General features: G+C 48.7%; 1 protein-coding gene across 1 annotated transcript in view; it reads left to right on the forward strand.

The window, feature by feature from the left end:
- The window catches only part of LMCD1 (LIM and cysteine rich domains 1), a 45,947-nt gene extending 24,769 nt beyond the window's left edge, over positions 1 to 21,178 (forward strand). The window contains exons 4-6 of the mRNA XM_089665916.1: positions 12,319 to 12,624; positions 14,265 to 14,480; positions 15,522 to 21,178. Of these exons, the coding sequence (XP_089522042.1) occupies positions 12,319 to 12,624; positions 14,265 to 14,480; positions 15,522 to 15,683 (684 nt within the window). The 3' untranslated portion in view covers positions 15,684 to 21,178. The remainder of the gene's footprint in view (positions 1 to 12,318; positions 12,625 to 14,264; positions 14,481 to 15,521) is intronic.
- The last annotated feature ends 5,795 nt before the right edge of the window (positions 21,179 to 26,973 follow it).

Here is a 26,973-nt window from a genome sequence, read left to right on the forward strand (position 1 = left end):
AGGATGGGAAGGAGAGGAGAGGGAGAGGAGAGAAGAGGAAGAGGAGAGAGGAAGAGGGGAGAGAGAGGAGAGAAGAGGAAGAGGAGAGAGGAAGAGGGGAGAGAGAGGAGAGAAGAGGAAGAGGGGAGGGAGAGGAGAGGAGAGAGAGAGGAGAGGGAGAGAGAGGAGAGGTAGTGGAGAGAGAGGAAGAGGGGAGGGAGAGGAGAGGAAGGAAGAGGGAGAGGGAGGGAGAAGAGAGGAAGGAAGAGGGAGAGAGAGGAGAGGTAGTGGAGAGAGAGGAAGAGAGGGAGAGAGAGGAGAGAAGAGGAAGAGGGGAGGGAGAGGAGAGAGAGAGGAGAGGGAGAGAGAGGGGAGGGAGAGGAGAGAGGAAGAAGAGAGGGAGAGGAGAGGAAGGAAGAGGGAGAGGGAGGGAGAGGAGAGGAAGGAAGAGGGAGAGAGAGGGAGAGGAGAGGAAGAGGGGAGTGAGAGGGGAGGGAGAGGAGAGAGGAAGAGGGGAGGGAGAGAGAGGAGAGGTAGTGGAGAGAGAGGAGAGGTAGTGGAGAGAGGGAGAAGAGAGGGAGAGGAGAGGAAGGAAGAGGGAGAGGATAGGAAGGAAGAGGGAGAGAGAGGAGAGAGGAAGAGGGGAGGGAGAGGAGAGGGAGAGGAGAGGGAGAGAGAGGAGATGGAGTGGAGAGAGGGAGAAGAGAGGGAGAGGGGGGAAGGAAGAGGGAGAGAGAGGGAGAGAGAGGGAGAGGAAGAGGGAGGGAGAGGAGAGGAGGAGAGAGGAAGAGGGGAGGGGGATGAGAGGGGACGGAGAGGAGAGGGAGAGGAGAGGGTGAAAATGAGGGGAGGGAGAGGAGAGAGGGAGAGGAGAGGGAGGGAGGGGAGAGGGAGGGAGGGAGAGGAGAGGGAAAGAGAGAGAGGAAGAGAGAGGAGAGGGAGAGGAAGAGAGGAGAGGAGAGATAGAGGGGAGGGAGAGGAGAGGGGAGGGAGAGAGAGAGGAAGAGGAGAGAGGGAGAAGGTAGGGAGAGAGAGGAAGATGAGAGAGGGAGAGGGAGGAGAGAAGAGATGGAGAGGAAGAGGAGAGAGGGAGAGGGAGGAGAGAAGAGATGGAGAGGAAGAGGAGAGAGGGAGAGAGAGGAAGAGGAGAGAGAGGAAGAGGAGAGGAGAGAGGGAGAGAGAGGAAAAGGAGAAAGAGGAAGAGGAGAGGGAGAGAGAGGGAGAGGAGAGAGAGGAAGGGGAGAGGAGAGAGAAAGAGGAGAGGAAGAGAAAGAGTAGAGGGAGAGGGGGAGGGGAGAGGGAGAGGAGACCTTGATGGTAGTGATGATAATGGTAATGATGATGATGATGCTGATGGTGATGATGATGGCGGTGATGGTGATGATGATGGCGGTGATGGTGATGATGATGGTAATGATGGTGATGATGATGGTAATGATGGTGATGATGATGGCAGTCATGATGATGGTGGTGATGATGATGGTAGTGATGATGATGTTGATGATGTTGACGATGGTGATAGTGATGATGATGACAGTGATGAAGATGGTAATAATGGCGGTGATAATGATGATGATAGTGATGGTGATGATGATGGTGATGATGATGGTAGTGATGGTGATGATGATGGCGGTGATGGTGATGATGATGATGATGGTAGCGATGATGATGATGGTAGTGATGATGATGATGATGGTAGTGATGATGGCGGTGATGGTGATGATGATGATGGTAGTGATGGTGATGATGATGGTAGTGATGGTGATGATGATGAGTGTGATGATTATGGTGATGATGATGACGGTGATGATGATGGTCGTGATGATGATGATGATGATGATGGTAGCGATCATGATGATGATAGTGATGGTGATGATGATGACTGTGATGATTATGGTGATGATGATGAGTGTGATGATTATGGTGATGATGATGACGGTGATGATGCTGGTAGTGATGATGATGATGATGGTAGTGATGATGGTGATGATGGTAGTGATGATGATGATGGTAGTGATGGTGATGATGATGACTGTGATGATTATGGTGATGATGATGACGGTGATGATGATGGTAGTGATGGTGATGATGATGGTAGTGTCATGGAAATTTTGTATTGTTGGTCGAACTTTAAATGTGTCATGTATTCGTGTTATTCATATGTCTCTCGTGTGGCTTAATTAAAGCTCTGAAGGCTGCAATTGGGCCATGCGCATGTACAATGTATGTATTACAGTACTCAGCTTGGTAATGGATGAGATGGCAGATCTGCGCTTATAGACCGGCGTGTATACCACCACGGCATTCCATGCGAATGCCGCTGTCAGTAGACCGTGGGCCTGTATCCACATATCAGCAGCATGGTACCACGTGGGCTTCATAACGCAATGCGCAAGCGGTGTGAACTCCACGTGTAGGCTTATGCATATCTTACAACCCATTACCAACTTGAAACTGTATCTGGGATGGATGTGTTTTAATAAAGATCGTATCGGGCCCATCCAGGTACAGACTGATATTTTTAGAGAGTGCTTGTACAGAGAATGTACATACCAATAGAAGATAGTAGGACAGGAAATATGACCTCAGATGGCTCATAGGGGGGAAGGGGAGGAAGTCTGCTGACCTCAGAAGGTTCATGGGGGAGGACCAGTGATAGATAATAGCAAAGGCTATGCTCCAATTGGAATGTACATCCTCTGTATAAGCAATCCCCATTGTATTGTTCGGTGGGAGGGATTGACTTTATTCATGTGGGGGGCATGTGTGTATTCTTAATAAAACAGAGAGCTGAGCCTAAAATCACCCCTTATGTGAGTTGCAACCAGCCTTAGAGTGTCGTGTGATCATTCCAGGGTAACGGAGCTCCATCACCCACAAATTCAACAGAACCAAAGTATTTGGATGGGCAGGAATCGTGTAGTTTAGCTGCAGTCGTGGTAAGCGAGATTCGCACAGCTTTATGGGGGATTTCTGCGCATCCAACTGCGAGTACTCACGGTAAGGAGAAATTCGTTAAAGCGAATTTCCAAGACAGTTTGGCGAGCCTGGTGGATACTAACGCGTATTCTTGCGTAGCTAACCTAGAACGAGGGGGGAATGGCCATCATGAACTAGCAAAAAGTATGCCGGCACATTTCAGGTCTCTCTGCCATTAAGAGGATCGCTTTTTGCGTGTTCGTGTGGCTGATTTCGCTCTCTGTTAGCTAACAAGAAATACCGCTTAACAAGGACCTCGTTTTTTGTCCTAAACTCTTGATTTGTGGGTGAAAGACGAGGGTTTGTCTCTGCGGAGAGCAGCAGAGGGGTGGGTTTGGTTGGCTGGATTTGGTCAAGTTTAAAAATCTTCCAACCAAAAATTAAACGGGTATATGTTTTAGTGGGTAAAAGTTGTTGCATAGTGTTAGGTAAGTATTTGTGGGCTGTAGGTACTGTGGTGATTGCTTTACCCCCCTCCACGTGAGGTAATTATTACAGTGCTGAAAGGCTTAGGTTAATTGTTAACTGTTGTAAGATCTGTGTACAATGTTTTGTGGAACTACTGCTCCCAGCAAGCATGCAGCAGGGGGTCCTTTCTGTTACATGTGCATGTTAGTGTGATATGTTGGTGTTTTATGTCCGTTCTGTGATTGTGCCCAAATTGTGTTGTATGTGTACTTCATATTGTTGTGTAATTGTCCAGTGTATGTTCTGTTCAAAAGTCTGTTTTATGTAAGAGGCAATTTTGAGGCTAGAGGCTGCCGTGTGCTTCCCTGTGGGGGGCCATTCTAGTGTTACCATGTGCTCCTCTGTGGGGGGTCATTCTAGTATCTGCCATGTGCTCCTCTGTGGGGGGTCATCTTCTTGACTAAACCACATGGACTCCTTTTGTTTGGTGGCCATTTTGTTAATGACCATGTGCTTTCCCTGTTGGTGGCCATTTTGTTGGCTACCATATGTGCAGTAATCTCTATGCAATGTGCATGAAGTTTCCTATATGCATTTGACCCATATTGTGTTTTTAATCCAAATTTTTTACAGTTTCATTTGTTTGCTTTTAGCTTTAAATTTGCGTATTGCCAGCCAATTTAAAGTGTGTTAAGCGAGTTTTCCCTTCACGTGTTCCACATTTAATGAGCGCGGTGTAGTCTGGGTTTTTGCACATAGATTTCTTGTATAGTGATTATGTTTTTCTTGTGTTTTTCCTGTTAAAAGTAGTTCCTTATTGTAAAGCGGGTTTGTTTTAAGCTGCTGTGTCGCGTGTTTCACGTCCAGCAGACTTTTTGTGTAAACGGTTCTAGGTGGTTGCAGTAAAGATTGCGTGTATAACGTGGATCGTTTAGCGGTGCTGATAGGAGTGATTTTTGCGTCAGCAACAAGGTTACTTTTGGCGCAGTTTTTCGGTTTACCTCTGTGTAATTGTTTTACTGTGAAACGTCCCGTGTTTTTTTATAAGGATCCACTTTGTCCTTTTTAACAGTTTTTCAGGTTGAAAAGGGTTTTTTTCTGTGTGTATTAGGAAAGTTTTTTCTTTACACAAATTTCCTAAAGGTCAGTTAGCAGGTTTCTGCCCAACCAGTGACCCCTAAGTAACATCCAAGAACCCCTCTTTTTGTTTTGACTTGTGTTAGCTTCTGTGTGCAGGGAGAGAAAAGCCACTTTCATCATTGTGCGGTGTGGCCTGCCAAACACAGTGGGTGATGAGAGCCACATAAATTACGCTGTGCGAGTGGGCGGTCCAGGGAAGTAACACTTAGCCTGGTTACCACAAACACTTCGGGTGGTCAGGATCACACAAATTACGCTGTGGGAGTGGGAGGTGTGCTCTCAGTCTGACCGCCACTTGATGCGCTTCGGGTGATCGATAAGTATCACATAAATTACGCTGTGCTGGGAAAGTGGTGGAATCAGGCCTCTCGGTAGGATCCCACCGAGTGCTCCAGGGGGTAAACAGGTACCCGGACGCGGGATATATACCAGTGACTAGTCACGATGGGCAGTAGTCAGTCCATGAAGAGAGAGGGGGAAGCAGCCCTCTTCAGGGTAAGGACAGCTGCACAACTGATGAAGGTGAGTTTGGGGGGGAAGTCTACAGAACCCCTCAAAAGGTGGAATAAATGGTCGAAGGGTACCAGATGGGAAATTCCCCGGGAAGGTACATTTGACGCATGGAGGTGGGAAAAATTCATCTCTGAATTTGAACCACGGATGCAGGCGTCAGAACTAGAGATCGCACAGCTATGGCTTCACAGGTCAATCCAATTAGGGAAGCAGGGCATACATAAACTGGTGTCTGTCCGGAAGAACCAGGTGATGTATACCTGGCCTCCAGAGGGAATAAAACAGGAGGATCCAGTGTCAGAGGTGGAGGAAGCTCTTTCAGGGCTGACTCTACTAAGGCAGGCAGGATCAGGGTCTGCTGGGGTCCCCCAACAACCAACAGTGGCTGAGATAAGTATAACTGCACCTGTCTCTTCTGTTAGTGACGTCACTCTTGATGTACCTTCTGTGTCTTCTGTCTCTATCCCTCAGCCTCTGCCTCTACCTCTCCCTTCTTCCTGCTTCACCCCAGCTCCTTCTGTTTCCAACTATGAAGCCTTCTCAACAACCGATTTGCAGACCATCTGTGAATCAAGGGGAATAGACACCCGGTTAAAAAACAGGGCGGATTGCATCAAAGCGCTACGAACCACTGATCAGACCCCTGCCCCCCAGCTATACCCTGATCTGAGGGACCTCAAACCTGAAGGTGCAGTAAGCGAGGTGGTTAATCTAAGCCCACCGATGATGCTGGGTCAGCCCTTGCACTCTTCCCGGACCGAGGCCTATCCAGTCAGGGTGCAGCAATTTGAAGGTCCTCCCAATGCACGGGGGGAACGGACTTTAGGGGAACGGGTAGTTTGGCATGTCCTTTTCACCCCGGCAGAGATCCGCACTATTCTGGCTGAGCTCCCGGACTATCGAGTCAATCCGAGAGGATTTGCTCGAATGTTTGGACAAAACCAGTTCAGCTATGGTATGAGCGGGTCAGATTGTGCACAGATCCTACGGGCAAAGGTGGGCATGGAAGTGGCCAGTACAGTGATTGCAGGGTGCTCTATAACCACGCATGAGGAGATGACTTCAGGGGGCAAAGAGTTCTGTACACAGCTAAAGGCAAAGCTTCCAGAAATGTATGGTGCTACCTCTACTACGGACATGATGAAGCTCACCCAGGGTCCTAATGAGGAAAGCGCCTGCTTCTGGCGCCGTCTCAAGCAGACGGCACTGGATGCGGATCTGGAAGTTGGACCTGATGCTCCAACTGAAGGGGTAAAGGTGACCGCGACGCACATTCTGTTGCGGGCCAAATTTTTGGAAGGCATCGATACTAAAATTCGGGAAAGGCTGGTTCTGGCCCGACCCGAATATAATGAGATGTCTATCCCTGCTATCCTTTCCACTCTTGCGGCAATAGAGAGGGAAATGGATAGAAGAAAACAAGACAAGGCCAAAGTTCTTATGTCCCAGACCCCACACGAAAAACCAAGGGATCTGGGTCACAGGAAGGATAGGCCCCCACCCAGGTGCTTCCAGTGCCACCAAACGGGGCACATGAGGAGGAGCTGTCCCCAATTACCTAAAGGTCGGTGGCAGTTCATTCCTGATGAGTCCTCCGCCCCTATGACCACCATGGTAAGTAACTCCTATGAATTCTCATAGGAAGTTGACAAATCGGTGTCGGCCCAGATCCATCTTTTTCTAGAGGAATTAAAATATCCCCTCCCTTGCCTCACCGACACCAGTGCAGCAAGAACGGTCCTGCGAAAACAGGACATCCAAGGCAAGGTACCCCTCTCAGGGGAAAACCCTCCTAACCCCTACTAACCTCACTATCAAACGATGCACTATTCTTAACCCAGCTTCTCTTCTTCCTGTGTCGGAAGATGAGAAGGGGGGGAGGACAACAATGACAGTGCTGAATTTTGCAACACGACTAACAATACTAACACCTCTTCTGCTAACATGTCTTCTTTGTCCACTACTAATCTCTCTTCCAAAGGACACGACTGCATTTCTTTGGTGGAACTGGAGTCAGCGGCGACACACCCCATATCACCCCGAGAGTAGCGGTAAGGTTGAACGTCTTCCGATACCCAAAAACCTTGGCCTGAGTGTCTCCCCATTGCCCCCTATTCCATCCGGAATGCCCCTCGGCAACCACATGGGCTGTCACCCTACGAGGTGTTGTTTGGGGGACTTCCCAAAACAGGGTTGTACTTTCCTCAACAGTTGTCGTCTTTGCATTCACAGCTTACAGGTTATGTGCAATCTCTGCAACGGGAGCTGCAGAAGATACACCATCGGGTTCGCGAATCGCTCCCCGATCCAAATACAATAACAGGTGTTCTTTCTATTGAGCCAGGTGATTGGGTCGTCCTAAAGAAACATCAAAGAACCGGACTCGAGCCACGGTTCACCGGACCATACCAAGTCCAGCTGACGACACCTACCTCACTCAAACTCGAGGGACGAGACAACTGGGTGCACGCAAGCCACTGCAAGAAGCTTTTCAGCTACACCAGAGAATGAGGGGTGTCATTTTCCTTTTTCTTTTTGTTTGTATGTCATACATGTGTGTGAACGGAGGAAAAGACGGCAGATACCCCAACCTTTTATTTAAAATGCACCTGCGTTTAGCCAGAACCGCCAACAAAACCAACTGTTGGGTATGCTCTAAGCCCCCACCCAGTCATCACATGTCCGCAATGGCCGCTGTTCATGCCCTATATGACATCCGCGTCGGCATGAAAAAGCAAGGGACCCCTGGTCAGCCCCCACGTAGACATTTGTCGGTAGAACTTAATGACACATTTTTAGCAGGTAACATCAGTTTCAGCACCAATATTAGCTCTAGCTCCTGTAGGGCCCTCACCAGTCCATTATGGGTAACTGGGCAGCTAGGCAGCCCTCAGGTGTGCTTTAACATCAGCTTTGGCACAGGTAACAAGTTTGTTGGGACTACCACCTGCGAGGGAGGTATAACTGTCAATCTGACTAACCAGACTTCCTTTCTGAGTAACCACACTGACCGACCAGACCACGTGTATTGGAAGGACGGATGTGATGTGCAGACTGAGGGAGCAATCCCCCAGTCTGTGCAACTGTTGCTCAGTACCAGAGGCCGAACGAGGAACTCCTCCTGTTCTGCTCTGACAGGTCCATACTATTTTCTGTGTGGTTCGGCAGCCTATAGAACATTTCCCCAGAACGCGAAAGGTTCGTGTGCCCTCATAAAGCTAGTCCCCGCATCCTATGTAGTGATGGACCATGAAGAGTTGATGGTCCACAAGAAGGTAAGGATGGCAGGGAGAGTTCGCAGGGAGCTGTTCTCTGAGGGCGACCAGGCATGGGCTTGGTTCCCCTCATGGACAGGATGGGGAATAGAACTTATGAAGCGCCTGAACAATTTTTCTGTCATCGTGGATAGTATGTTTAACGAGACCGTAGAGGCTGTCAGAGAAATTGCCCAAGAACAACGGCAGATGGGAATTTTAGTGCTTCAGGAGAAGATGGCCCTTGATTATCTTTTAGCCGCCAAAGGGGGGTTCTGTGAGTTCATCGGAGAGGATTGTTGTACTTGGATAGAAGACACCGATGACAAGGTCCAGGCCCATATGGACAAAGTTAGTGAACTACAGGGAAAAGCTAGAGCTATAGCTAGTGAGGGTTGGAATCCGTTCAAGGGTTTGGGAGGATTGGGAGATTTCCTGTTCTCCATCGGATCTTGGTTGAAGGAAGTGGGAGTGTATGTCCTGATGCTTCTCTTTTTCATCTGCCTTTTATATGCCGCGGTGAGATGTTCCTGTTGCCTCATCGACCGTGTAAACCAAGCTCGGGCAGACGACCACATCTCCATGCCCGCTCCTGGGATCCCACTCCAACCACTGATCGGAGGAAGACCTCACCAACCATCCACCTTCTCTACAGATTACGTCCTGGCTTCCCTCTAATTTATCTCTCTGAAGACCACATTCTCCAAGACCTTCAAGCAAGCTTCAAGCCTCATCATTGTTTGTGTCTGCGATTTGGAAAACTGTCTGGGTCGAGACCAGCCTTGTGTGGCCCCGTCTGCAGGGGCAATTTGAGAATCTGTTGCTGGATCTCCCCAGACCACCGTGGGATCACAAGCTTTATTCATACCACAAGTCTGTTTGTGGTTTTTGCAAGAGCCTTCATGTAGTGAAGGTTCCAACGCTCTTGAGGATCATCGCTTCAATCAAGCCTGTTTGCGCCGAGTCTGCGTCGGGTCTTGTTGTTTCAGGTACCCCGTGGAGCTTTATTCTCAGGGACAACTACAGGAACTCTTTGAAGTTTGAGACTACACCCATCAAGCTGAAGAAGATCAAGAAGGGACACGAGGAGAATATGATAAAACAGGAGGGAATGTCATGGAAATTTTGTATTGTTGGTCGAACTTTAAATGTGTCATGTATTCGTGTTATTCATATGTCTCTCGTGTGGCTTAATTAAAGCTCTGAAGGCTGCAATTGGGCCATGCGCATGTACAATGTATGTATTACAGTACTCAGCTTGGTAATGGATGAGATGGCAGATCTGCGCTTATAGACCGGCGTGTATACCACCACGGCATTCCATGCGAATGCCGCTGTCAGTAGACCGTGGGCCTGTATCCACATATCAGCAGCATGGTACCACGTGGGCTTCATAACGCAATGCGCAAGCGGTGTGAACTCCACGTGTAGGCTTATGCATATCTTACAACCCATTACCAACTTGAAACTGTATCTGGGATGGATGTGTTTTAATAAAGATCGTATCGGGCCCATCCAGGTACAGACTGATATTTTTAGAGAGTGCTTGTACAGAGAATGTACATACCAATAGAAGATAGTAGGACAGGAAATATGACCTCAGATGGCTCATAGGGGGGAAGGGGAGGAAGTCTGCTGACCTCAGAAGGTTCATGGGGGAGGACCAGTGATAGATAATAGCAAAGGCTATGCTCCAATTGGAATGTACATCCTCTGTATAAGCAATCCCCATTGTATTGTTCGGTGGGAGGGATTGACTTTATTCATGTGGGGGGCATGTGTGTATTCTTAATAAAACAGAGAGCTGAGCCTAAAATCACCCCTTATGTGAGTTGCAACCAGCCTTAGAGTGTCGTGTGATCATTCCAGGGTAACGGAGCTCCATCACCCACAAATTCAACAGAACCAAAGTATTTGGATGGGCAGGAATCGTGTAGTTTAGCTGCAGTCGTGGTAAGCGAGATTCGCACAGCTTTATGGGGGATTTCTGCGCATCCAACTGCGAGTACTCACGGTAAGGAGAAATTCGTTAAAGCGAATTTCCAAGACAGTAGTGATGATGATGATGGTAGTGATGGTGATGATGATGATGATAGTGATGATGATGGTAGTGATGATGATGATGATGATGACTGTCATGATTATGGTGATGATGATGATGACGGTGATGATGATGGTAGTGATGGTGATAATGATGATGATGGTAGTGATGGTGATGATGATGGTAGTGATGGTGATAATGATGGTGATGATGATGATGATGGTAGCGATGATGATGGTGATGATGATGATGGTAGTGATGATGATGATGATGATGACTGTCATGATTATGGTGATGATGATGATGACGGTGATGATGATGGTAGTGATGGTGATAATGATGATGATGGTAGTGATGGTGATGATGATGGTAGTGATGGTGATAATGATGGTGATGATGATGATGATGGTAGCGATGATGATGGTGATGATGATGATGGTAGTGATGGTGATGATGGTAGTAGTGATGGTGATAATGATGGTGGTGATGGTGATGATGATGGTAGCGATGATGATGATGGTAGTGATGGTGATGATGATGGTAGTGATGGTGATAATGATGGTAGTGATGATGATGATGGTAGCGATGATGATGATGATGGTAGTGATGATGATGATGATGATGGTAGTGATGGTGATGATGATGACTGTGATGATGATGATGATGGTAGTGATGGTGATGATGGTGGTAGCGATGATGATGATGGTAGTGATGATGATGGTAGTGATGGTGATGATGATGATGGTAGTGATGGTGATGATGATGACTGTGATGATGATGATGATGGTAGTGATGATGATGATGATGATGGTAGTGATGATGATGATGATGATGGTAGTGATGGTGATGATGATGACTGTGATGATGATGATGATGGTAGTGATGGTGATGATGGTGGTAGCGATGATGATGGTAGTGATGGTGATGATGATGATGATGGTAGCGATGATGATGATGGTAGTGATGATGATGGTAGTGATGATGATGGTAGTGATGATGATGGTAGTGATGATGATGATGGTAGTGATGATGATGATGATGGTAGCGATGATGATGATGGTAGTGATGATGATGATGATGGTAGTGAAGGTGATGATGATGGTAGTGATGATGATGATGATGACGGTGATGATGATGGTAGTGATGGTGATGATGATGGTAGTGATGATGATGATGATGGTAGTGATGATGATGATGGTAGTGATGATGATGATGATGGTAGCGATGATGATGATGGTAGTGATGATGATGATGATGGTAGTGAAGGTGATGATGATGGTAGTGATGATGATGATGATGACGGTGATGATGATGGTAGTGATGGTGATGATGATGGTAGTGATGATGATGATGATGGTAGTGATGATGATGATGATGGTAGTGATGATGATGATGGTAGTGATGATGATGATGATGGTAGTGATGGTGATAATGATGGTGGTGATGATGATGGTAGTGATGGTAGTGATGGTGATGATGATGGTAGTGATGGTGATGATGATGATGATGGTAGTGATGATGATGATGATGACGGTGATGATGATGGTAGTGATGATGATGATGATGGTAGTGATGGTGATGATGATGATGATGATGGTAGTGATGATGATGACGGTGATGATGATGGTAGTGATGATGATGATGGTAGTGATGATGATGATGATGGTAGTGATGGTGATAATGATGGTAGTGATGATGATGATGATGATGGTAGTGATGGTGATAATGATGGTGGTGGTGATGATGATGGTAGTGATGGTGATGGTAGTGATGGTGATGATGATGATGATGGTAGTAGTGATGGTGATAATGATGGCGGTGATGGTGATGGTGATGATGATGGTAGTGATGGTGATGATGATGATGATGGTAGTAGTGATGGTGATAATGATGGCGGTGATGATGATGATGACGGTGATAATGATGGTAGTGATGGTGATGATGATGATGATGGTAGCGATGATGATGATGGTAGCGATGATGATGTAACTCTTCTCTCCTAAGGCCATGCGGTACATGGAGCTAATCCCCAAACAGTTGCAGCCCCTGGCCGGCACAGAGGGGGCCCACCATCGCCGCGTCCAGCTGTTCAGACAGCTCCCACCGTATGACAACGACCCGGCCCGTTGTGGAGGTTTGGCGGACGGCGAGACACCAGCTATGGTTGCCTTTGTGAAGCAGTATAAGGAGAGGGCCATGGGGGTGGGGGAGGTGGTGCTGCCTGGCGGTATGAAGGTGGAAGAAGGAAAGCCCAACGCAGAGAAGACCACCAACGGAACCGAGGAGGAGTGTAACGGGAAGACGGACCATGTAAGTGTTCTGATCTGCTGATCTGTCTGCATTCATCCAGAGAAGGAGGTCCCCCAGAATGAGAACCAACAGGTTCCCCCTTATCCAGAAACACTGTGAAAGTCCTGCTCATTATGGATGTATCTCCCCCAGGAAGGTTTTGTTCTGTGAAGTGGGATCCCATGCTGGATCTTATCTCATATCTTTCTGCAGAACTGAGATTTCTCCTCCAGACTCTCTAATGCAGCTGAACTCCGTGGCCATTACAAAGGTCAACCAATGGTGTCAGTGACAGCCAATGGTTTCTATATAATTCCAGCTGGAAGAGTGACATCATCGTTATGGCCTGTGGGCGGGGCGGGGCGGGGCGGGGCGGGGCTGAGAGACACCAAGGGGTTATTTACTAAAGCTGGATCACCCTGAATCCGGTGCAGCTGTGTGTGGCGGCCAATCAGCTTCTAATCTCAGCTTGTTCAATGAAGCTTCGGCAATAAAAGCCGGAAGCTGATTGGTTTCCATGGAGAAATGCGCCAGATCCTGAATGAACCCCCAAGAATCAGCTAATGATTATCTTAAAGGTCAACCTCACCCGAAGGTGTCAGTAAATCAGTAAAGTGGACCTGGCTTCAGGTCGTGTCCGTGTCCCTCTTCCAGGTATGCATTCCCTCTCACAGAGATCACAGGACTCCCCCTGACAATGACTTCATCCGCTGTTCTCTCCAGAAAGACAGCGCCATCTTTGTTCAGGCATCAGGGTTTACAATCATGTCAGTTCTGGTGCCTGTGCAGTTCTTGGCTGTGTTCACAAATGTCTGACACAGATCAGCACCTTGCCTCCTGTCCTTGCTGTTGCCGTATGTTGTGGCGTGTCAGACGTGTGTCAGACGTGTGTCCATGCACATTTGTACATTTACTTTTTTACTTTACAACTCCAGCTGAAGCTTCCAGGTGCCTAAGACTACCCAAACCTTTGGGCCCTCAGATCACCTGAACCCCCGGGCCTAAGACTACCCAAACCTATGGGCCCCCAGATCACCCGAACCCGGGCCTAAGACTACCCAAACCTATGGGCCCCCAGATCACCCGAATTCCCAGGCCTAAGACTACCCAAACCTATGGGCCCCCAGATCACTCAAACCCGGGTCTAAGACTACCCAAACCTATGGGCCCCCAAATCACTCAAACCCGGGTCTAAGACTACCCAAACCTATGGGCCCCCAAATCACTCAAACCCGGGTCTAAGACTACCCAAACCTATGGGCCCCCAAATCACCCGAACCCCCGGGCCTAAGACTACCTAAACCTATGGGCCCCCAAATCACCCGAACCCCCAGGCCTAAGACTACCCAAACCTATGGGCCCCCAAATCACCCGAACCCCCAGGCCTTAGACTACCCAAACCTATGGGCCCCCAAATCACCCAAACCCCCAGGCCTAAGACTACCCAAACCTAAGGGCCCCCAGATCACCCAAACTTTTGGGCCCCCAGATCACTCAAATCCCTATGCCCCAGATTACCCGAACCCCCAGATCAGCTGAACCCCTGGGCCCCCAGATCACCCCCAGGCCCCCAGATCAGCTGATCCCCTGGGCCCCCAGATCGTCCGGGCCCACAGACTGCTATGACTGCTCTGAGTGTCTTTGTCTCTTCTGTTTCCCAGCTCTGTGAGTTGTGCCAGCAGTTGTTGCCAAGAGATGCTCCTGCTGTCCGTTCGGACCGTGCCGGCACCAAGAAGCAATGGCACCCGGCCTGCTTTGTCTGCTCCCATTGCAGAGAGCCCCTGGTGAACCTCATCCATTTCTGGAAGAACAGTCGCCTCTGGTGTGGGCGGCACTACTGTGAGAGCGAGAGGCCACGCTGCGCTGGCTGTGATGAGGTAGGTGGAGCTACCACAGAAAGAAAGCTACTGTATTTACCATCCCCCGACAATGTCCACTTTATTTAAATAGTCCCCTTCCCCAGCAACAACCCCCCCCCCCCCATTTCCATCCCATGTTTCAGGTTTCAGTGATGTGATACTTTGACTGACAATTACTCTGTCACTCTAAACTGGACCCCGATCAGTTTGATGATATTTAGACCCCACTCAGGGACCCCACACCCGCCAAAGGTCTCTTTTTGGAAAGTAAACTCCCCTGGGTGATCTTAATTTTTTCCACAGCTTTTGGGAAATGAAGACGCATGTCAGCATTGAAGCATGGCGATGGTAATGGTGCCCCAGATACAAGTCACTGAGATAAGGGAGGTGAGGGGTTAATATACCAGAGGCAGCCTGGAGATCAGATGTTCTGGAGGGGGGTGGAGGGTGAAAGGCTTCAAAAAAACTTCTATGAAGGAACTTTGAGTCCAATTAAACACCTTGTACTACATGTAAGTCCTGATGAAGGGAGACGGTTGGCCCCTGAAACGTGTTGGATGCCTTTTGTTTCCCTTGTGTTACTCGTGTAGCTATAAAGGACACAACCCTCTGGAGGCAATTGTTTGGAACCCTTTTGACTTTTTTTACATTGAGATTTTTCAGGTCAGGTGGCCCCCATTTCTCTGGGGTTCCCCAATTTGTGGACAGCTGTCAATCCTAGGCCATCATGCTCAACCAATGGCTCCTTCTCACCAGTTAAAGATTTGCATCCATCACTTCACCCTCACCTCCCTTTGGATTACTTTGTCACATGACCTTGTACTGTGTCTCCCAGCCCCTGAGTGTACGGAGTATATGGTCAAATCAATGAAGTCAGGTGACCTTCCACCACTTGACTCCATCAGAAGAGTCCAATACAGACAAAGCATAGAAGACAAATAACGGGGCAGTTATGATTCTTACATAATTACTACATTGGCCCAGTCATGACTGGTTCTCTTTAAAGGAATTGTCTACCTATTACTAGCTGACATGTTTCTGGTCTCTGTTGTCCTTCAGATTATCTTCTCAGAAGACTTCCAGCAGCTGGATGGCATGTCTTGGCACAAAGAACATTTTTCCTGCCCAGTGTGCGAGCAAACACTGACTGAGCGCCCCTACGTGCTGGACTGTGGCCAACTCCTGTGTGTCGCCTGCAGCAAGGACAAAGCCACCCATTAGACCACGAAGCAATGAGATGATCTACGAGCAGAACGCAGAGAGCAGCAATGTGCAGTAATCCATAGACAGTAGAGATTGTCCATAGACAAGGTGATCACAATCCATACTCCACCCCAATCAATGCTCCACCCCAATCAATGCTCCACCGCAATCAATGCTCCACCCCAATCAATGCTCCACCCCAATCCATACTCCACCCCAATCAATGCTCCACCCCAATCCATACTCCACCCCAATCAATGCTCCACCCCAATCAATGCTCCACCCCAATCCATACTCCACCGCAATCAATGCTCCACCCCAATCCATACTCCACCGCAATCAATGCTCCACCCCAATCCATACTCCACCGCAATCAATGCTCCACCCCAATCCATACTCCACCCAAATCCATACTCCACCGCAATCAATGCTCCACCCCAATCCATACTCCACCGCAATCAATGCTCCACCCCAATCCATACTCCACCGCAATCCATACTCCACCCCAATCAATGCTCCACCCCAATCCATACTCCACCCCAATCCATACTTCACCGCAATCAATGCTCCACCCCAATCAATGCTCCACCCCAATCCATACTCCACCCCAATCCATACTTCACCGCAATCAATGCTCCACCCCAATCCATACTCCACCGCAATCAATGCTCCACCCCAATCCATACTCCACCGCAATCAATGCTCCACCCCAATCCATACACCACCGCAATCAATGCTCCACCCCAATCCATACTCCACCGCAATCAATGCTCCACCCCAATCAATGCTCCACCCCAATCCATACTCCACCGCAATCAATGCTCCCCCCTAATCCATACTCCACCGCAATCAATGCTCCACCCCAATCAATGCTCCACCCCAATCTATACTCCACCTCGATCCATAATCCACCCCAATCTATACTCCACCTCAATCAATACCCCATCCCAATCCATACTCCACGTCAATCTATACTCCACCCCAATCTATACTCCACCTCAATCAATACCCCATCCCAATCAATACTCCACCCCAATCTATACTCCACCTCAATCAATGCTCCACCCCAATCCATACTCCACCTCAATCAATACCCCATCCCAATCCATACTCCACCCCAATCCATACTCCACCTCAATCAATGCTCCACCCCAATCCATACTCCACCTCAATCAATGCTCCACCCCAATCCATACTCCACCGCAATCAATGCTCCACCCCAATCCATACTCCACCGCAATCAATGCTCCACCCCAATCAATGCTCCACCCCAATCCATACTCCACCTCAATCAATGCTCCACCCCAATCCATACTCCACCGCAATCAATGCTCCACCCCAATCTATACTCCACCTCAATCAATACCCCATCCCAATCCATACTCCACCGCAATCAATGCTCCACCTCAATCCATACTCCACCCCAATCTATACTCCATCCCAATCAATACTCCATCCCAATCAATACTCCATCCCAATCTATACTCCATCCCAATCTATACTCCATCCCAATCTATACTCCATGTCAATCTATACTCCACCTCAGTCTATACACCTCACCAATCTATACTGCTACCCAATCAATACTCCATCCCAATCCATACTCCATCCCAATCTATACTCCACCCCAATCAATGCTCCATCCCAATCTATACTCCATCCCAATCTATACTCCACATCAATCTATACTCCACCTCAGTCTATACACCTCAGCAATCTATACTCCTCCCCAATCAATACTCCATCCCAATCAATACTCCACCCCAATCTATACTCCACCCCAATTCATACTCCACCCCAATCTATACTCCATCCTATTCTATACTCCATCCCAATCTATACTCCATGCCAATCTGTACTCCACCCCAATCTATACTCCACCCCAATCCATACTCCACCCTAATCTTTACTCCTTCCCAATCAATACTCCATCCTAATCTATACTCTATCCCAAACTATACTCCACCCCAATCAATACTCCATGCTAATCTGTACTCCACCCCATCTATACGCCAAAGACCTGCTGTATTCCAAGGGCAAACCAGATGAGCCTCTAGTTCTAGTTTTGTATGAAGAACAAGATCAGTTCTGGAGGCTGATAAAACCTCATACCAATAGCAGAAGATTTCAGTTTGCAAAATCAGAAAACTGTCTATGTCTTCTGTGACTCCGATGGTAAGTCCCTCTATCTTGGGACTCTAGTGGTGCATCCCTCTCTCCCAGGACTCTAGTGGTGCATCCCTCTCTCCCAGGACTCTAGTGGTGCATCCCTCTCTCCCAGGGCTCTAGTGGTGCATCCCTCTCTCCCAGGACTCTAGTGGTGCATCCCTCTCTCCCAGGACTCTAGTGGTGCGTCCCTCTCTCCCAGGACTCTAGTGGTGCATCCCTCTCTCCCAGGGCTCTAGTGGTGCATCCCTCTCTCCCAGGGCTCTAGTGGTGCGTCCCTCTCTCCCAGGGCTCTAGTGGTGCGTCCCTCTCTCCCAGAACTCTAGTGGTGAGCGCCTCTCTCCTGAGACTTTAGTGGTCAGTTCATCTCTCTCGACTCTACTGGTGAGCTTCTCTCTCCCAGAACTCTAGTGGTGAGTTCCTGTCTCCCGGAACTCTAGTGGTAAGTTCTTCTTTCCCAGGACTCTAGTGGTGAGCTCCTCTCTCCCAGGAATCTAGTGGTGAGCTCCTCTCTCCCAGGACTCTACTGGTGAGATCCTCTCTCCCGGGACTATACTGGTGAGCTCCTCTCTCCTGGGACTCTAGTGGTCAGTTCCTCTCTCCAGGGACTCCAGTGGTCAGTCCCTCTCTCCCATGACTTTAGTGGTGAGTTTCTCTCTCCCAGGACTCTAGTGATGAGTTCCGATCTCCTGGGACTCTAGTGGTGAGCTCCTCTCTGCCAAGCCTCTAGTGGTCAGTTCCTCTCTCCCGGGACTCTAGTTAGTGGTGAGTTCCTCTCTCCCAGGACTCTAGTAGTGAGTTCCTCTCTCCTGGGCCTCTAGTGGTCAGTTCCTCTCTCCCGGGACTCTAGTAGTGAGTTCCTCTCTCCTGGGCCTCTAGTGGTCAGTTTCTCTCTCCCGGGACTCTAGTTAGTGGTGAATTCCTCTCTCCTGGGACTCTAGTGGTGAGCTCTTCTGTCCCGGCACTCTAGTAGTGAGTTCTTCTCTCCTTGGACTCTAGTGGTGAGTTCCTCTCTCCAGGGACCAATAAACAAGGCTCAGCTTACTGACCTTCAGACTTTAATGGGTTCACACGCTCCCTTCTTCAGGACTTATTGCTGCAGTTATTCCTTAAGGTCGTATTTATAAGTTTCTATACCTCCTGTATCCGGACATTTTTGAATTACACAATATATAAGCCCTGATAAAGGGGGAGGGTGTGAACCCCAAATTGTGTTGGCTCTCTTTTCCTATTTGTTATCTAATGAAAGGTCACTCTGGACCCTATCACCATTGAAGTGGCACCCCTCCTGCTTTCTACATACAGTATCTGCATTCTCCAAGGGATCCCCTCCTTGGTTTGGGGTCACTTTGGTACATGGGCGTGGCCTCACTGAAGATGGTCACCTACAGCCTGGACATTGATTCGGAGGTTTAGTGCCTCTTATGTACAGTATATACAGCAAATCTCCCCCACCCCCTCACTATTTTATCTTCCCTTCATGTGTTTTTTCCTGGGGTCTTCTGGAAAGGGTTAGTCATGTGATGTCCCTGGATCCTCCCCAGGAGAGCCTAGGCTCACAGGAAGTGGGCTGAAAGGCGCTAATCATAATTCAACCCAAAAGAGGACTGGCGGCGGATTGGTGAATCTTCAAGGAGCAGCAAAGGGCACAAGGCAATTCATTAGGTCTGGGGGACCCTGGTCCTGAGAGCTCACCATCTAATCAATGTCTTTATAAAACACCCGGGGATCTACAGCTGATGGGACGTTCTGTGTCCAGCTCACCTACAGTAGCAGCTCACTGACTCTTCATACTGGAGGCTCTCTAGAGGTATCTGCACACGGGTCGTGAAATGACCACATTTTGGAGGTTGGGTCCCCGGGGGGATTACTGCCCACAGTTCATGAAATGACCACATTTTGGAGGTTGGGTCCCCCGGGGGGGATTACTGCACATGGGTCATGAAATGACATTTTGGAGGTTTGGTCCCCCGAGGGGATTACTACACATGGGTCATGAAATGACATTTTGGAGGTTTGGTCCCCCGAGGGGATTACTACACACGGGTCATGAAATGACATTTTGGAAGTTTGGTCCCCCCGGGGGGATTACGGCACATCGCTGAACTCTGCAATACGCTGAGTAGATCTCGGGTTGTCTGACGAATCAGATGCAGCTTTTGACTTTTGCACTTTCTGTATCACTTCTGGCCTTTGTGTCCTCTCTCATGTTCTCAGTGGAAAGGAAAACCACCCGCCACCTTCTTACCATCAATGGACCAATAATGTGTCCACAGCCCCCACCAATGGCCTGCCACCATATGCCGTGGTGCTTCAGTGGAGGGCAGTTGTAGAACATTTTAATACCAAGTTCAGACATTCATAAAACAAGAACTGGAAATAACTTGTACAGAGGATAGAAAGTACCAAATATGTAACAACTGTAAATAGGCTATCTACAGGCCGGAGGTATGAACACCACAAAAACTTAACCAAAGGGTAAAATAGATGTAAACCAGCTGGATGACATTTAGTTTGTTGTGAAATAATCCCTTCCAGGCTGTTTTCTATAAATTTCTGTTTCCAACTTATGTATCCTGCCACTGCTGATCTCCTGCAGCCTTTTTTCTCAGGGTGGGTTTTTCTGATGGTGACAACAGTGGACCATGTCTGTCTACTGTGTGTTGAAACCTCCACTTGTCTCCATTTGAAACCCATATGACAGGGTGACAACGCAGGAGCACATTTGTGAGACAGGGACAGAATGTTGTCACCCTATCACAGGAAGTGCCTGAACAAGGAACTTCATGGTAGGATCACCGGTGAATATTTAAGAAACCCTTTAAATTTAAAATGATTAACAAACTACTTTTAAAATGGCGTTCCCGTGGTAAAGATTTGATGAGATTTTAGGTTTACATCTACTTTAATATAAAGAAGGATGGTGGTATTTCTATATACCACATTACATATTTCTGAGTATATAGAAGGAGTTCATGGAGCTTTCTTTGCTTGCCCAGAGTGCTTTGGTAAAATATAGTCCTTGCCTGGCCAAGGTCTGCCGGGATTCATTTGCATTTTACTGGAATACTAACAAGTCTGATATTTATTGTATTTTCTGATTGTCTTCAATATGTGTATATAGTGTATCGGTGCAATAAAACCCGCTATGGAGGCCGACTTCCTTCACTTCTACCATCTCAAAATCCATTTTATTTTTTACTTTTGATCCATAAAGAAGAAATTGTTCTGTAGACTGACTGTCTAACATTTTTTTGTGTCAAACATTTCCTTTGTTTTCACATTCATGACTGTCATAAGAATTGGAAATACTTCAGAAATGTGGAATAAATTACATTATATCTAAATCCAAACTATTGTTCAATTTGGATGAAGTTGGGACGGGTCTAACCTCTGTCAGTTTTTTTATTTATCTTTGTTGTATTGGGGAGATTTCCCTTCACTTTCTGCCCTGAATGTTCTCATGGATCCAGGTCATGATGTATCTGGTAGTAGTTGGTCTCATGGATCCAGGTCATGGTGTATCTAGTAGTAGTTGGTCTCATGGATCCAGGTCATAGTGTATCTAGTAGTAGTTGGTCTCATGGATCCAGGTCATGATGTATCTGGTAGTAGTTGGTCTCATGGATCCAGGTCATGGTGTATCTAGTAGTAGTTGGTCTCATGGATCCAGGTCATGGTGTATCTAGTAGTAGTTGGTCTCATGGATCCAGGTCATGGTGTATCTAGTAGTAGTTGATCTCATGGATCCAGGTCATGGTGTATCTAGTAGTAGGTGGTCTCATGGATCTAGGTCATGGGGTACCTAGTAGTAGTTGGTCTCATGGATCCAGGTCATGGTGTATCTAGTAGTAATTGATCTCATGGATCCTGGTCATGGTGTACCTAGTAGTAGTTGATCTCATGGGTCCAGGTCATGGTATATCTAGTAGTAGTTGGTATCATGGATCCAGGTCATGGTAGATTTAATAGTAGTTGTTGTCATGGATCCAGGTCATGGTGTATCTAGTAGTAGTTGATCTCATGGATCCCAGTCATGGTGTACCTAGTAGTAGTTGATCTCATGGATCCAGGTCATGGTATATCTAGTAGTAGTTGGTATCATGGATCCAGGTCATGGTAGATTTAATAGTAGTTGTTCTCATGGATCCAGTTCATGGTGTATCTAGTAGTAGTTGGTCTCATGGATCCAGGTCATGGTGTATCTAGTAGTAGTTGGTCTCATGGATCCAGGTCATGTTGTATCTAGTAGTAGTTGGTCTCATGGATCCAGGTCATTATAGATCTAGTAGTAGTTGGTTTCATGGATCCAGGTCATGGTGTATCTAGTAGTAGTTGGTCTCATGAATCCACGTCATGGTGTATCTAGTAGTAGTTGGTCTCATGGATCCAGGTCATGGTGTATCTAGTAGTAGTTGATCTCATGGATCCAGGTCATTATAGATCTAGTAGTAGTTGGTTTCATGGATCCAGGTCATGGTGTATCTAGTAGTAGTTGGTCTCATGAATCCAGGTCATGGAGTATCTAGTAGTAGTTGATTACATCTAACTGGGCTTGTTCTGTAATGTTCAAGCCAGTTCATAGCTTCTTGAAATAACTTCTTCAGTTCCAATGTGTCAAGGCAGATGTTGATTGTCCAAGAACAGGACAGGAGATGCAAAAGATGTGGAAGCACCCTGTTCCAACATTTTAACATCTCTACCCCAGCAATCTGACAACAATTCACACCTTCAGCCATGTGATTACCTATGCAGACTTCATGATACCAAGGATGGGATGATGGAAATAGAACAAGGGGGGGGGCTCCATGACCTTCACACCTTCCATCCTGTTCTTGGACAGTCAACAGCAGTCTGGAAACATCTCAGGCTGATTGGTTGAAGGTGCCTGTGCTCCCTGTGTGGATATAAATGTTGGGGAATATTCCTGACACTCAATAGAACTGAGGAATTGTCTCCTTGAACTATCTTCAACATTAGTCCAGATGAATGTGACCAACTACAATTACTACCAGCCTCCTGTTCTGTAGGCTCAACAGGAAGTTTGGGGAAATCTCAGAAAGGTGGAGGAAGTTCCCTCTTCGTTGTCACCAAAACTAGTGTCACCATTGCAGGGGCGGACTGACAACTCATGGGGCCCCCGGGCAATAGGTGATTGTGGGGCCCCTGTGTCCTTGCCCAAACTCAAAAAAGCTTATGAAAAAGGTACCAGGGGCATCTCATGGGGCCCCCTACTGACCCCGGACCCTCAGGCAGCGCCCGAGTTTCCAAATGGTCAGTCCGCCCCTGCACCATTGGTAATGTTTCCTCTATTCGTCTTCCGGTGACAACTCCAAATTTTGGACCACCAGGACATATATAGATTAAATCTTCCTAATGGGGACACAGTAAAAAAGACCAGAAAAGGGATCCTAACCACTCCACCCAAAACTAACAAAAAAAAGATCTGATGACAAAGTCTGCCGCCATCTTTGTCTGAAATAGATTTATGAGCTATGGATGGACGGTCAGCATTCTCCAGGGAGATGAATAGACAGGAAGTCAGCCGTGTGCCGGAAAATGTCTTCCCACCATGCTGTCCTCGTATTTCCGGAGAACGTCTGCTGACATGAATCTGAACATCTCATGAACTGCCTAAGGGGTCACCGGCCCTTTAAATGAAATTATTATTTTTGTATTGAAATGTTTATTGATAAGGCGATCGATCAGATGATGCTTCTAATAACGTTTTTGTGGAGAGCGATGTTGTCAATGGATCGGGTTCTTTATTTGATGAGAACGTTCAGCTGCTGATAGGAGGAGGTGACAGCTGAGAGCATCACATTGTACAATGGGAATCACCGGAACTGTGCACCCGCTTAGGGGCCCCAGGAGAAACGTAGGGACCCCCAAGAAAAAAGAACACCAAGTGTAATATGGGGGCCCCGGGATAAAGGCACACCGAGTGTAATATGGGGGCCCCGGGATAAAGGCAGACCGAGTGTAATATGGGGACCCCGGGATAAAGGGACGCCGAGTGTAATATGGGGGCCTGGGATAAAGGGACACCGAGTGTAATATGGGGGCCCCGGGATAAAGGGACACCGAGTGTAATATGGGGGCCTGGGATAAAGGGACACCGAGTGTAATATGGGGGCCCCGGGATAAAGGGACACCGTGTAATATGGGGCCCCAAGATAAAGAGGCACCGAGTGTAATATGGGGAACCCGGGATAAAGGGACAAAATAATATGGGGACCCCTGGATAAAGAGACACAGAGTAATATGGGGGCCCTGGGATAAAGGGGTATCGAGTGTAATATGGGGACCCCAGGATAAAGGGACACAGTAATATGGGGGCCCCGGAATAAAGGGACACAGTAATATGGGGGCCCCGGGATAAAGGGGCACCAAGTGTAATATGGGGACCCGGGGATAAAGGGACACTGAATGTAAAATGGGGACCCCAAGTGTAATATGGGGACCCCGGGATCAAGGGACATCGAGTGTAATATGGGGATCCTGGGATCAAGGGACATCGAGTGTAATATGGGGACCCTAGGATCAAGGGACATCGAGTGTAATATGGGGACCCTAGGATCAAGGGACATCGAGTGTAATATGGGGACCACGGGATCAAGGGACATTGAGTAATTTTTAAATACTCCCTCCATCCTCCCCACTATAGTTTTGCACAGGTGTACCGACTCCTCCCCTTCATCCTCCAGGTGTCCCGGCTCCTCCCCTTCAGTCTTGCACAAGTGTACCGCCTCCTCCCCTCCAGTCTTGCACAGGTGTACCAGCTCCTCCCCTCCAATCTTTCACAGGTGTACCAGCTCCTCCCCTCCAGTCTTGCACAGGTGTATCGGCTCCTCCCCTCCAGTCTTGCATAGGTGTACCGACTCCTCCCCTTCATCACCCAGGTGTACTGACTCCTCCCCTTCAATCTTGCACAGATGTACCGACTCCTCCCCTTCACTCTTGCACAGGTGTACTGACTCCTCCCCTTCATCTTCCAGGTGTACTGGCTCCTCCCCTTCAGTCTTGCACAGGTGTACCGGCTCCTCCCCTTCAGTCTTGCACAGGTGTACTGACTCCTCCCCTTCATCCTCCAGGTGTACCAGCTCCTCCCCTTCAGTCTTGCACAGGTGTACCGGCTCCTCCCCTTCAGTCTTGCACAGGTGTACTGACTGCTCCCCTTCATCCTCCAGGTGTAAAGCTCCTCCCCTTCAGTCTTGCACAGGTGTACTGACTGCTCCCCTTCATCCTCCAGGTGTACAGCTCCTCCCCTTCAGTCTTGCACATATCTCTCTGCAGTTTGACTTCCCTCCAGCAACCACCGTGTTCAATCCACTACTAACTTTGTAGAAGGGGGAGGAGGCATTTCCTCAGTCTCTCCTCCCCCAGTGATCAGACTGTACATTGTAACTTTGTAGAAGGAGGAGGAGTATTTGGCTGATTTACACGGAGAGCTCAGCTGGTCGATTGGCTGTGACCGCGCATGATTAGTGAAGGCGGCAGGAGATCTGATCTCAAAGACTGACAACAAGTAAGACTGGAGCAGGCAGCACCTGAGGCGGCTGTGCATGGCATCCAATCAGCTTCCAGCTTTCATTTTCAAAGCTTACCTGAACGAGCTTGAAGCTAGAAGCTGATTGGCTGTCGTGTAGATTCTGTCTGCTGCATATTTGGAATATGAGGAACACATCGACTTTCATGGTCGTCTATAGAAACTTACAAACTGCCGTCTCCGCCCATAGCAGCAGAGCCGCCTCCCCGTCCGCCGGTTTCTATGCAGATTTATTACACATTCAGATTTTGAGTCGTTTGATTGAATTTTCCCAGAAAGATGAAAAGCAAATCCGGATCCGAGAAATACGAAGAAAAGACGTTCTTCACGAAGTTAGATTTTCTTCCTGTTTTATTTCCCTCGCTGCCAATCCCAGAACAAAACCACCGCACCATACATGAGGATTGGCGTACGGGATCGCCTTCGCAGCGTTGTCACTCGTATTTCCACCTCTCTCCCCGGACTCCGCATTCACCGTATCCGCTCTCCCCGGACCCCGCATTCACCGTATCCTCTCCCCGGACCCCGCATTCACTGTATCCGCTCTCCCCGGACTCCGCATTCACCGTATCCTCTCCCCGGACCCCGCATTCACCGTATCCGCTCTCCCCGGACCCCGCATTCACCATATCCGCTCTCCCCAGACCCCGCATTCACCGTATCCTCTCCCCGGACCCCGCATTCACCGTATCCGCTCTCCCCGGACCCCGCATTCACCATATCCGCTCTCCCCAGACCCCGCATTCCCTGTATCCTCTCCCCGGACCCCGTATTCACCGTATCCTCTCCCCGGACCCCGCATTCACTGTATCCGTTCTCCCCGGACTCCGCATTCACCGTATCCTCTCCCCGGACTCCGCATTCACCGTATCCTCTCCCCGGACCCCGCATTCACCGTATCCTCTCCCCGGACTCCGCATTCACCGTATCCTCTCCCCGGACCCCGCATTCACCGTATCCTCTCCCCGGACCCCGCATTCACTATATCCGCTCTCCCCGGACCCCGCATTCACTGTATCCGCTCTCCCCGGACCCCGCATTCACTGTATCCGCTCTCCCCGGACCCCGCATTCACTGTACCCGCTCTCCCCGGACCCCGCATTCACTGTATCCGCTCTCCCCGGACCCCTTCATTCACTATATCCGCTCTCCCCGGACCCCTTCATTCACTATATCCGCTCTCCCCGGACCCCGCATTTCCTACATCCGCTCTCCCCGGACCCCGCATTCACTGTATCCTCTCCCCGGACCCCGCATTCACTATATCCGCTCTCCCCGGACCCCGCATTCACTGTATCCGCCCTCCCCGAACCCCGCATTCACTATATCCGCTCTCCCCGGACCCCGCATTCACTCTATCCGCCCTCCCCGAACCCCGCATTCACTATATCCGCTCTCCCCGGACCCCGCATTCACTATATCCGCTCTCCCCGGACCCCGCATTCACTGTATCCGCTCTCCCAGGACCCCGCATTCACTATATCCGCTCTCCCCGGACCCCGCATTCACTGTATCCGCTCTCCCCGGACCCCGCATTCCCTGTATCCGCTCCCCCCGGACCCCGCATTCCCTGTATCCGCTCTCCCCGCACCC

Source organism: Staurois parvus, unplaced genomic scaffold (assembly GCF_062004578.1).
Source record: "Staurois parvus isolate SC_StPar_1 unplaced genomic scaffold, SC_StPar_1.0 ptg002406l, whole genome shotgun sequence".
Taxonomy (NCBI): domain Eukaryota; kingdom Metazoa; phylum Chordata; class Amphibia; order Anura; family Ranidae; genus Staurois; species Staurois parvus.